Source organism: Capsicum annuum, chromosome 3 (genome assembly GCF_002878395.1).
Source record: "Capsicum annuum cultivar UCD-10X-F1 chromosome 3, UCD10Xv1.1, whole genome shotgun sequence".
NCBI lineage: Eukaryota > Viridiplantae > Streptophyta > Magnoliopsida > Solanales > Solanaceae > Capsicum > Capsicum annuum.
In genome coordinates this window covers 17,092,199-17,105,522 of record NC_061113.1, presented here as the reverse complement: position 1 = coordinate 17,105,522, position 13,324 = coordinate 17,092,199, and the positions used below count along the sequence as shown (strand labels likewise).

Genomic DNA, 13,324 nt, shown 5'->3' with positions numbered 1-13,324 from the left:
GATACTCCAATTGGGGTAATTTGTAAGTATATCCTAGTTTATTTGTTGTTCCGGAACTCCAGTAGTCTAATCTGTTGAAAAAGTTTTGATCTTTGCCACTTTTAGCTGTCATGAACGCTCAAGTTTGCCATGTATCAGTAGCATCAGATTTCTAGTTAGTCATCTAATTTTTGCGTAGTTCTTATTGTTCTCTATGCCTCTTCTTGACAGGATAAGTTGCTTAACAGACAATGGCTCAACACTAGAGATTAATGAAGAGACATCTTCATTTGACTAACCCCAATTCACTTCAACGTGTAAAAATAATTTTAATATTTTCATCATATTTAATACTATAGGATTTCTGAACATATAAAAATAAATTTCTTTTAAAGATTGATCATCATTCAATCGACGTGTAATGACATGTAATCAGTGTTGATCTAAATTATGTATTTCTTTCTCCAGGAGATTTGTCAGTTTGTAAATTAGACTCCATAATTCTGTAAGATTGTTTGAATTAGTGCTACAATAAAATAATAGGGCAATGTTGATTAATGTTGAATGTTCCAGAGATACTTGCTCATTGGTATGTTTCACAATATTTTTTGTGTCAAGTATTGACCAGTCTGGAATACACCTGTTCTAACTGAGCTCTATGCAATACGCCTGAAACCATGCAACATATCTTTCTTCAATGTCCCAGCGTCTAAAAGTTTTGAAATCAATTGCACCTTCTCCCACATATACAGTCAATCATGACCTCTGACCGTGCAGACTAACTACAAATGTGTAGCAAAATCCATGCACCTCCAGTAAATAAGTTAATAGCCTGGAAAGACGTCTTTACCTTTTATATGTGGAATATATGGCTCATTAGAAACCACAACCTTTAAAACAACTCAAAAATTAATATCCCTCTTTCCACCGCATTTACACGAGCTGTGGAATTCATCTTCCTAGCTACGAACCCTCCTCATGTAGGCCCAAAATCTCACACAACTTGAAAACCCCTGCTAAAGGTCTAAAACTAAATTTGATGGTTCATATAATCACTTAACTAAGGTTGGGGGGTGCTGGGGGTCTTTCGTGACTCACTTGGATCCTGGGTGAATGGTTAGAGCGCTAGAATTAATGTCCATTCACCTCTAGAAGCCGAACGCACCAATCTATTCTTTGGACTTATTAGTACTACTAATATGCAGGTCTTTTATCTAGAAATTGCCATGGATTCCCTAGAGTTAATCAACTCTTTGGATCCACTCACACAAACTAACAATAACTTAACCCTCTCTTGTAGGGATCTTCTCTTTAGTCTGGGGAGCCCGATGATGTTGCATGAATCTTGGAGACACAACAGTGTAGCTGATAAGCTTACGAAGCATGGGCAGAAGTTGACTTTTTCCCTAGAGACAAGACTTTTAAATCACAAAAGAACAAGATGTGCCCCATAGGCAAGAGTTGACTTTGCCTTAAGTCTGTATTGATTTGGTAGATAATTTATGACTCTTGCCCTAGAGACAAGACTTTTAAATCACAAAAGAACAAGTTGTACCCCATGGGTAAGAATTGACTTTGTCTTAAGTCTGTAATGATTTGACAAATTATCTATAACTCTTGCCCAAGAGGCAAGACTTTTAAATTACAAAAGAATAAGTTGTACCCCATGGGCAAGAGTTGACTTTGCATTAAGTCTGTAATAATTTGGCAGATGCTCTACAACTCTTTCCCTAGAGGCAAGACTTTTAAATCACAAAAGAACAAGTTGTACCTCATGGGCAAGAGTTGACTTTGCCTTAAGTCTGTAATGATTTGACAAATGATCTATAATTCTTGCCCTAGAGGCAAGACTTTTAAATCACAAAAGAACAAGTTGTGCCCCATGGGCAAGAGTTGACTTTGCCTTAAGTCTATAATAATTTTGCAGAAGATCTATAACTCTTGCCCTAGAGGCAAGACTTTTAAATCACAAAATAACAAGTTGTGCTCCATGGATAAGAGTTAACTTTGCCTTAAGTGTGTAATGATTTGGCAGATGATCTATAACTCTTTCCCTAGAGGTAAGACTTTCAAATCAAAAAAGAACAAGTTGTGCCCTATGGGCAAGATTTGACATTAGCATAGCTTGTTTTGATTTGGCAAATGATGTATAATTCCTGCCCTAAAGGCAAGACATTAGCTCGAGGACTTCAAAAGGCACATTATACAATTCTTGACTTAGACGCATAATGTGTAGTAATTGTTGACTTAGATATAAAACATAACACAAGGCTTATAAAAACTAACAAATACTTAAATGGGCAATGATTTATGCTATTTCACAAATCTAGATTATTGAGTATTATATAACTATTGCCTTTGGGGGAAAATGTAGTTCAAAATTTTTCAAAAAATTAATGTATGTGAAACAATTTACACCATTTCACTATGTCTAACTAATGAGATACTCTAACTAAGTTGATAACTCAAAAAAGAGAATATATCATGACGTTTATATAACTTGACAAAAATAAACTCACAAGTAAAAAAGACCAAGATCAAAAATTTGATATTAAAGTCGAAAGAGAAAGTAGTAAACTAATAAGAAAAATAAAACAAGAAAAAATAATGCAACAATTTACAAAAGGATAAGCAAAAACCGTGACAAATTAGTTGAAAGTAAACACCGTCAATTACAACTTGAGTGACTATCTTTAAACATCATAAAAAAATAAAAGACAAACTGAAATTCTCTTAAGAATTTTTCACGTCTTCAGCCATACAAAGTTTTTCTTTTATAGAAATATGATCAGAAACATCAAGTGGCATTGGAGTTATTAGAGTAAAACTAGGACCATAATCTTCACCACCTGATACTTCGCACTGCTTTCTTTTCCTAGAAAGCAAGTCATTAGGAGGTGTTGAAAGATCAATTTCTCCGCTTTGAAGCTTGGCACAAATCTGGGATCCAGTTTCAAACTTGACTTCATCTTCAAGAATAGGCACATTTTGTTCTTGCATTTCATTCACTCCATTGAAATTCGCAATTCCCACTCCTCGCCCATCACATGGTTTATGTAATCCCTAAATAAGCTCCACAATAAAATCATACTTGGATTCTAGAGATTATATAAAAAAAATTAATAATATCAATAACACATCAACACAATTATTGATATAATGATGTTTTTTTTATTGAGTAAAAAATCTAATGTGAAAATTACTGTAATACGACTCATAATCCCATCTAAAGAAGTATCAAGATGAGTATTAATAGAAAATGTCACTCTCTGCATGAAAATTGCAAAAAAAAAAAAAGAAAGATTACTAAAGTAAGTTACAAACTCAACATTGAATTATGATTTAACAGTAAAATAATAAATTCTCATGGTTTTGATATCTATTGAATCATTATGGATCAATTCACCAAATCTTCCTATTTTTTCATATTTAGATTTCAAATCTGCCTATTTTTTCATATTTAGATTTCTTACACTGTAGAGAGATTGGCTCAAATCTATATTCGAGAAGTGGTTCACCTGGACAAAGTGCCCACGTCCGTTATTTTAGATGGAGGTTCTCAGTTTACTTCTAGCTTCTAGATGACATTTCAGGAGGAGTTAGGTACCTAAGTTGACTTTAGCACCACTTTTTATCCCCAGATTGATAGGCAGTCAGAGCAAACTTTTAAAGTTTTGAAGGATATGGTTTGTGCTTATGTCTTGAATTTTGGAGGTTAGGGGGACAAATTTTTAGACTTGGTGGATTTTGGGCATAAAAACAACTTTCATTTGACTATTCAAATGGCCCCATTTTAGGCATTGTATGGTAGTGAAGTCGGTGTCTGATTGTTTGGTTTGAGACCTCATCATTAATGTAAGCACATGATATAGAAAGAAGGTAAGCACCCATACCATGTAAGCACCCTCCTTCAACATTAATGTAAGCACCCATACCATGTTACGATAATGTATGTGTATAGAAAGAATATCCTGATTGTGCAAACAAATTTTACATGGTATGCCTTTTTCATCTTTGAAACTAAGGCAATAACCTGCTTGCTACAGTACATACATAAGTAAGACGACCTTATAGTATAGTTTACTGACAATATATCTGACTTATATTGTTTGATTAATATCCAGGCATCGGAATCAAGTAACCAGGAAAAAGGGTGGGTAGTGTGTCGTGTGTTCAAGAAGAAGAATTACCATAAGGCTCTTGAGAGTCCTCAGAACTCATCAACAGCACTCTCCAGAGGTACAATTATTCAGAAACCAAACAACAATGGTGTTTTTGTTCAAATACTAATGTACATGGAAAGGTCGTCATGCAAACAACAAGACTTTAAAAACAAGCACAACAACAACCTCTATTACACATAAAATACACCATTCTTGATCTTTCACATGTTGTTGCAAAAATGCCACAGACTAAAAATTTAAGCTTTGTAGGAGAGGTATGTTTCAGTCTATTCCCCATGCTGATTCTATTTTGCTTAAGGTGTGCACAAAAGTTTTATTCTAAACATGTCCTTCAATGTTCTATTTTGCTTCATGCTAAAGGTATTCAAAATAGAAAAAGTAAACACATGAAAAAGCTGACATGATTCAACATCTACTATATAGAAATAAAATACGATTTTGATCTTGTATATATAATGTAATTTTCTAATGAACTCTTGCAGTGCTGAGTATTTCTAGTTTGTATATTAGAGGCTATATGTAACTGATTATGATGTTTGAGAAAATATGACTTTTTGCAGCTAGTTATGCATAATTGGAGCGACGAAGATTGTGTGAAGACACTACAGAGATGTAGAGAAGCTAGCACGTATAACGATGAAGGAAGAAAAGGGAAGGTCCTTATCATTGACATGGTATTGAATAGAGATGAAGATGAAGCAGACATGACTAAAGTAAAGCTCCTTTTTAATGTATTGATGATGGTGCTTCTTGTCGGAGGGGGGGGGGGGGGGCAGAGAAATGAGAAAGAATGGGAAAGGCTATTCCTGGAGTCTGGCTTCATGAGCTAGAAGATTATTCTTTTTCTTTGTCTAAGATCCCTCATTCAAGTTTTTCCTTAAAAATTATACACTCATGGGTCGTTTAGTAGGGTGCACTAGTAATGTTGACATTATCTTTTACTGACGGTTTGATTTTTTATATTTAACGAATAGGTTGTGTTAGAATAAGAATAGTACTTAATAGAGCTTATTTGAATAAGAATAGTACTCTTGTTGTTAATGTCGTGATTACTATGTATAACACTAGTAGGAGCACTAAATATGTCATATAATTACATGTACTACTTATACATAGGATTAAATAAGTATAAATGATTAAGTCTTTTCTATCAAATGATTAACTTTAATAGAAATTCATAAAGTCTTTAATTAGAAACTGAACTACTGAAAGCAACTGCCATGGGATAACAAATCAAAACAACAATCTGCATTTCAACAACAACAAAAATTCCAGTATAATCCCACAAGTGCATAAATCAAAAAAAAAATGTGTATTTCATCAAAAGGAATCGAACCGTCATCTAAGAGGCAAAATAAAGATATCTACATTTGAAAAGCCTATTACAAGACCGCCAACTTGACATAATAGAAATTACATAGTACTAGTTGAAATTATCAAAGATCACAAATCTAGTAGCAGAAAACTTTTTTGGTTCAATTGGCGATAGGGTATTACAAGATGGGAAACCGAACCCTCACCAACAAGGTAAAAGTTTCTCCAACCAACCAACTAAGCTGCTAAGATTTCCTGCTGTAATGACCTGATTTGCTAAACCAGAATGCTACACGGTCCTCATGAAATCGAAGGACCACAAGCTAACCCATGACTGATATCTGTACTTGTATACTGCATAAGATAACATAATAATACAGAAACATGCACTGAAAGACCATAAGGTTCGATCATGAATATAACTGAATAACGTAACATCTGTGTAGCATAATAGAATACCCAAAACAAAATTGAAGTCTAAAATATGATAGTCTGTATCTAGTTTGCATCTAGTCTGAAAGCCTTTACAATCTGAAGAATCTGAATAAGGAGTTAATGGGATATGTCCCCAACTAACTCCAACTAATAAACTAATCAATGAGATAATAGAAAATCATTATGTTATTGAAGGACGAGGACTCATTTATACTCTGACTGCTGAATCTGGAATCTACTGCTAATCTGGAACTCGTGCCTCGGAACCTATGGTGTAACATAAAAAGAAAGCACCATAGCGCAAATGCGTCAGTACATATGTACTGATTATACATGTGAGGTAGGATATATGCAAGGGTTTGCATGCATGATCAATACTAACTAACTATCTAACATGAATGTGAGAATGCATACATAAATATGCAACTATAACTGACAACGTGATAACATGATACTGATACCATGGTAGCATGACTACTGAGTCTGGACACTGATAACATAACATAACTGATAACATGAATGACTGTATCTGAATATAACTGATAACATGGGTGACTGTGTTTGACAGTTCTTAATCTGATGGAACTATCTGAGTTTTATACTATGTTTGAGTTGACTGTGCCTGACTGTCCTGAAATCTGAAGAACTATCTGAGTTCTATTACTGAGACTGATTTACTGTATCTGACAATCCTGATTTGGTAACACGAAACTGTGGGAAGTAGTATCTAATAGACATGCCCCAAATGTACTATAATAGTTGAGCTGGGGTCCAATCTATGCCCTGATGGGAAGAGTGTCAATACCGCACCACTGGTAAGGACAACATATGAGTAACCCTCATATAATAGGTAGCTCTAGCAAGAACGGTGGGAACCCTCACATAACAGGTTAAGCCACCTCATCTACCCTCATATAGTAGGCTACGATGTCTCAACCTATGCTGGTTACATAGTTCTAGAATGCAAGAATTGCTTTTAGGAATCAAACCCTCATATAATAGGTGAGTCCCCATCCTTGGGTTCACTCGGTGCTAATTTCTGCTCCCATCTGAATAGACGCTAAATATGATTTACTGAACTGAGCATGGACTGAATTACTAAATTTTCGTGGTTGACAGAATACTACTGATATCTTACAACTGACTGACTCATGAGATCATGGAGATTTTTCCTGAGTCATAAGACTATCTAAAGTCTAAGAGTTCATAGCTTGACTGAGAGTATCGTGAAAGCATGACATGGGCCTAGGTACACCACTAATATTTTGGATAGAAGTACCCCCAGGACTCAATGGAAGAAAACTGACATAGCATGATTTACTTGAAGACTTGACTATCATCATAATACATACTACATTTATAGGAGCGTTTCATCAAACATGTAATAGGCATGAACTTGTACATATATGGGGATTTTATGATATCATGCTAGTTAGAAAATATTCCTTCATCTAGGCATTTAATCAAACATATGACAGGCATGGTACATGTAAACATCATTATTCAATTCTAATTTCATCATTCAAGGGTTTAAATCTTAGGATTGCATGAATCTATGGCTATAGTAATTAAACCCACATAAAAACTATGAACAATCATGGAGTAGAATCCAATTTCACATTTATCAAACATGAACATGAGCCGCCAAAACATGAAAACATATAGGAAATCCATAACTTGAGTTTAGAAAAGGGATTCTTGAACTTCATGGACGAACGGAGTTCATGAATGAACACTATGCATACCTTAGTTCGTGATTTTGTGAAGATTGATTGTGAAACCTTCTTGAAATTGGACCTTCTATGAAAACCCTAGCTTGAGTTCTTGACAGTATTTGAGAAAAACATCAATATTTTCGATGAGGGCTAAATCCCGTGTTTGAAAGCTTATATAGAGGGGAAATTGACCCTTTTAACCCTAGACACGTAATTTAATTTTCAGTAAAATTATTCGAAGTGGACCCTTGGCACGAAACTCCACCATCGCGATAAGTCACTGGAAATTGACAAATGAGAAATTTCACGATAGCGCGACGCGGAGCTATCACGTTGCCACCTTGTCTACGACCTAGAAGTTTGGCGCGACGTACCAGTATCGCAGAGTAACACTGAAAATTAACAATTGTTATTTGAGCTATCTCCGCGATGCACTGAAGGCTCAAGTCAAACACTATCTCACTTAAAAGGCTCTATCGGTGTCGGATTTGGGCGAATTGTATATCGATGGAAAGCTTATTCTATTTCCCATGTGATAGGAACTGAAAATTATGGAAATACTACATGTATAAAAATGAATTATTATTTCAAACCAAGTTCTAATATCCTTGAGATGATTTTCAAGCTAAGAAAAAAACACGGGTATTACAATATCTCTCCCTTGAGAACATTCATCCTCGAATGAGACTGACTGAGAGGGGAAACAATAAACTGAACATAAATAATTGGAACATGATCTCATGATGGAAGTGACTGACAAGATGAACATAACATACTGAACATGCATATCTGATGCATCCATAACTGATTCATAAATGCATAACTGAAAGTTCTGAAGAACTAAGTTTTCTCATAATGAGAATGCATGTTTGATGCATAACTATATAAATGATCTAATACATGAATGGATGACTGAATATGCGGTGGTACTTGATACCAAGATTATCATGGGAACATGAACATGAGACAGAATACTAAGTTAGTGATGTACACTAATCATGAAACTGAGTATGCTTAAGGAGAACTGTTACCTTGAGCTTGATCTGAGTTGGTGGGGAAAAAGTGAGGGTACTTGGTACGCATATCTACTTCTGCTTCCCAAGTATCTCCCTCGACGAAATGATTTCACCAAATAACTTTAACTAGACAGACTTCTTTGTTCCTCAATCTACGAGTATGATAGTCTAGGATTTCGACTGGAATCTCTTCATAAGAGAGGTTGTTCTGAACGTATATGCTCTAAATAGGGACTACGACTGATAGGTCACCTATGCACTTATTGAGCAAAGATACATGAAAGACTAGATGAACTGAGGCTAGATCTGAAGGCAATTTGAGCTTATAACCTACCTTGCTGAAACGACTGAGAATCTTGAAGGGACTGACATATTGGGGACTGAGTTTTCCCTTCTTGCCAAATCTCTTCACTCCCTTCATAGGAGATATATTGAGGTAGACATGATTACCAATCTTAAACTTGAGATCTTTTCTACGAACATCTTCATAAGACTTCTGTCGGCTCTGAGCAGCTCGGAGTCTTTCTCTGATCAAATGGACTTTCCCTAAGGCGTCGAATACCTAGTCAGGCCCTATGACTGAGGCCTCACTAACTTCGAACCAACCAATTGGAGATCTACATCTCCTACCATAGAGAGCTTTGAATGGATCCATCTGAGTACTGGAATGATATATGTTGTTGTATGCAAACTCAATCAAAGGCAAGTGGTCATCCCAACTTCCCTTGAAATCAATTGCACATACCCTTAGCATATCTTCTAACATTGGAATGGTCCTTTCTGCTTGACCATCTGTCTAAGGATGAAAGGTTGTATTGAGATAAATTTTGGTATCAAGACCCTTTTGGAATGCTTTTTAGAAATGAGAGGTGAACTGGGTACTTCTGTCTGAGATAATAGATAACAGAACACCGTGCAATCTGCCCAAATCGTTGATGTGGAGTTTGGCGTAATCCTCGGCTTAAAAAAAGGTATGAACTATAAGGAAATGAGCTGATTTGGTCATCCTATCTACAATGACCCAAACTGAATTATGCTGATGACGAGTTCGAGGTAAACCCATCATGAAGTCCATGTTCACAACTTCCCACTTCCAGGTAGGAATACTGAACTCCTGTATAGACCCACTAGGCTTCTGATGCTCTATCTTAACTTGCTGACATGTAGAGCACTTAGCCAGAAATTCTACAATATCTCTCTTCATTCCACTCCACCAATAGATCTCCCACAAGTCGCGGTACATTTTAGTGGCCCCTAGATGAATAAAGTATCGCGCACTATGCGTTTCTGCAAGAATTCACTGCCTTAAGTCATCTACACTTGGAACACACAGACGACTCTAACAACAAAGAACACCATCTCCCCCTTGGGAGAAAACCTCTACTTTCTAATTCTGAACTGACTCTTTTATCTTGACAAGGCTAGGATCCCTGTCTTGCTTTTCTTTTACCTTAAAAACTAGAGATAATTTTGAACTACTCTAAACACATATACCACCTTCTGAAGAATCGACTAAGTGAACACCTAGTCTAGCAAACTGGTGTACTTCTTGAGCTAACTTCTTCTTACTATCCTCAACATGAGAAACACTACCCATAAAGAGTCTACTAAAAGCATCGGCCACCAGATTGTCCTTGCCCGGATGATAGAGGACACTCATTTCATAATCTTTCAAGAGCTCTAACCACCTTCTCTACGAAGATTAAGATCTTTTTGAGAAAAGACATACTGAAGGTTTTTATGATCTGTGAAGACATCTACATGAACTCCGTAGAGATAATGCCTCCAAATTTGTAAGGCAAAGACTATGGCTGCTAACTCAAGATCATGAGTAGGATAATTCCTCTCATGGGGTTTAAGTTGTCTGGAGGCGTAGGCTAGGACCTTACCATGTTGCATGAGGACACAACCCAAACCTACTCTGGATGCATCACAATACACTACGAACCCATCTGAACCATCTGGAAGAGCTAAGACTGGAGCTGAGGAGAGTCGAGTTTTCAATTCCTGAAAACTCTTCTCGCAAGAATCTGACCACTGGAACTTGACTTTATTCTGAGTCAATCTGGACATAGGGGATGCAATGGATGAAAATCCTTCAATAAACCATCTGTAATAGCCAGCCAAACCCAAGAAACTCCTGATATCTGATGGAGAAATAAGGTGAGGCCAATTTCTTAACACTTTGGTCTTTTGAGGATCTACCCTAATGCCATCAACAGAAATAATATGACCAAGGAATTCTACTGACCTTAGCCAAAATTTGAACTTACTGAATTTGGCAAATAACTGATGATCTCTGAGAGTCTGAAGTGCTATTCAGAGATGGTCTGCATGATCTCGCTCGATGTGGGAATAGACCAAAATATCATCTATGAAGACTATGACGAACATGTCTAAGTACTTCTTGAACACGTGGTTCATCAAGTCCATGAAAGCTGCTGGGGCATTGGTAAGACCAAAGGACATAACAAAAAATTTGAAGCAACCATACCGAGTACGAAAAGCTATTTTTGGGATGTTACATTCTCTAACTCTGAGCTGATAATAGCCGAATCTGAGGTCTATCTTAGAGAAATAACTGGCATCCTGAATTTGGTCAAACAAGTCATCGATTCTGGGAAGAGGATACTTGTTTTTTACCATAACCTTATTGAGTTGACGATAATCAATGCACATTCTGAGAGAACCGTCTTTCTTGCGCACAAATAAGATTGGTGCGCCCCATGGGGAAATGCTGGTTCTGATGAATCCCTTATCTAAGAGATCCTTCAACTATTCTTTCAGTTCCTTGAGTTCTGCTGGTGCCATTCTGTATGGCGGAATAGAGATAGGTTGAGTGTCTGAAAAAAGATCAATACCGAAGTCTATTTCCCTTTCAGGAGGAATTCCTGAGAGATTTTTGGGAAAGACATCTGAATATTCACTTACAACTGGAATTAATTCAAGACTAGGAGTCTCAAAACTGGAATCTCTAACATGAACTAGATGATAAACACATCCCTTAGATATTATTTTCCTTGCCTGAAGGTAGGAAAAAAGCTAACCTCTAAACACTGAAGTATTACCCTTCCACTCTAGGATGGGTTCATTCAGAAACTGAAACTGAACTATTATGTTTTTGCAGTTGACTGTGGCATAGCAGGAATGAAGTTGATCCATGCCAAAAATAACATCAAAATCAATCATCTCTAATTTGACTAAGTCTGCTAAAGTGAATTTCTGAAAATCATAACTAGCCAGTTCCTATATACCCGCCGAGCTATGATGGTTTTACCCACTAGGGTAGATACTGAGAAGGGTTTTGCTAGAATTTTGGGACTAATTCCGAAATCAACTAGTATATAAGGAGTAACGAAGGACAAAAAAGCTCCTGGATCTAGCAAAATGTAAAAATGCACATGAAAGATCTGTAACATACCAGTAACTATATTAGGAGAACTTTCCTAATCCTGTCGGGTCTGAAGAGCATAGAGACGATTTGGGCGTTGCCCACTAGTAGCACTGGAAGTGGCACTCTGCTGATTTGGGTGATCGAACTGAGCTGAAGAGCGATTCTGTTGACCCTGAGGACCTGGCTGCAGATAGTCTCTAACTCTATGGCCTGGGTTTCCACAACCAAAAAAAATGCCACTACCTTCTCTACACATACCCTGATGGTGCTTACCGTAAGTCTGGCAAAGAAGATAGGTGCGGGCACTGCTAACACTGCCATGGGTCTTAGAGCCTGGCGCTCTATATTTGTTGCCCTCTATGAACTTAGGAACTGGAGCACTGGTTGTAGAGAGAGCTGGAATTGATGACTTAGGACGAAACTGGGAATGGTTTCGCTCCCTTATTTTATTTCTTCCTCTGCTTAATTTTCTGCTCCTCTATCTACTGAGCATGAGTCATAAGCCAGGCTAAGGTCATGCCACTATTCAGCAAGGTGGATCTGCACTCATTAACCATGCTATCATTCACCCCTGAAGCAGACTTACTCATTTTAGTTCTACCATCTGCAACCATATGAGGGGCATACCTAGCTAATTGAGTAAACTTTAGAGAATACTCTTTCACCATCATATTGCCCTACCTAAGGTTGATGAACTCTAGAACCTTAGCTTCTCTAAGCTTTTGGGGAAAGAATCTGTCTAAGAATGCATTGAAAAACTCCTCCCACTCTATAGGACCTGCATCATCTACCCTTTTAGACATCCATTATTTGTACCAAGTATGAAACACATCCTGCAACTGATATGCAGCTAGCTCAGCACTCTCAACAGTAGTCACCCCCATTATGTCTATCATTTTCTAAACTTGATCAATGAATTCCTGAGGATATTCATCTACCTTAGACCCAAGGAAGGTTGGAGGATTCATTTGGGTGAAGTCCCGAATCCTCTCTACAGCTGAGTTGGACACTAGGTTGGCTGAAACAATTGTTGGCCGTTCAATATGAGCAATGAAGATTGAGCAAGAGTGGTAAATGCGGTCTTGAACTCCGCATAAGAAACATCATCGCCCAAAGGTTTTTCGGGCTGAGGAGCTGACTGATTTCTTCTCTTAGGAGGCATGTTTTAAAATAAAGAGAAGAAGCGGATTAGACTGAGAGACTGACTTGTGATTATGCTCACTGGCATGACATGAATACTAAAAAAAAAGAGACTATTCCTAAAACATCTCATAGCCTCTTGCACAT

General features: G+C 37.0%; 1 protein-coding gene across 1 annotated transcript; it reads left to right on the top strand.

The window, feature by feature from the left end:
- The first annotated feature begins 3,926 nt into the window (after window positions 1-3,926).
- LOC124896589 (isoflavone-7-O-methyltransferase 9-like) lies at window positions 3,927-4,993 on the top strand. The gene is made up of 3 exons (XM_047408172.1): window positions 3,927-4,004; window positions 4,104-4,250; window positions 4,724-4,993. Exons 1-3 carry the CDS (start codon window positions 3,927-3,929, stop codon window positions 4,991-4,993), a joined length of 495 nt encoding a protein of 164 aa, XP_047264128.1.
- Window positions 4,994-13,324: the final 8,331 nt, after the last annotated feature.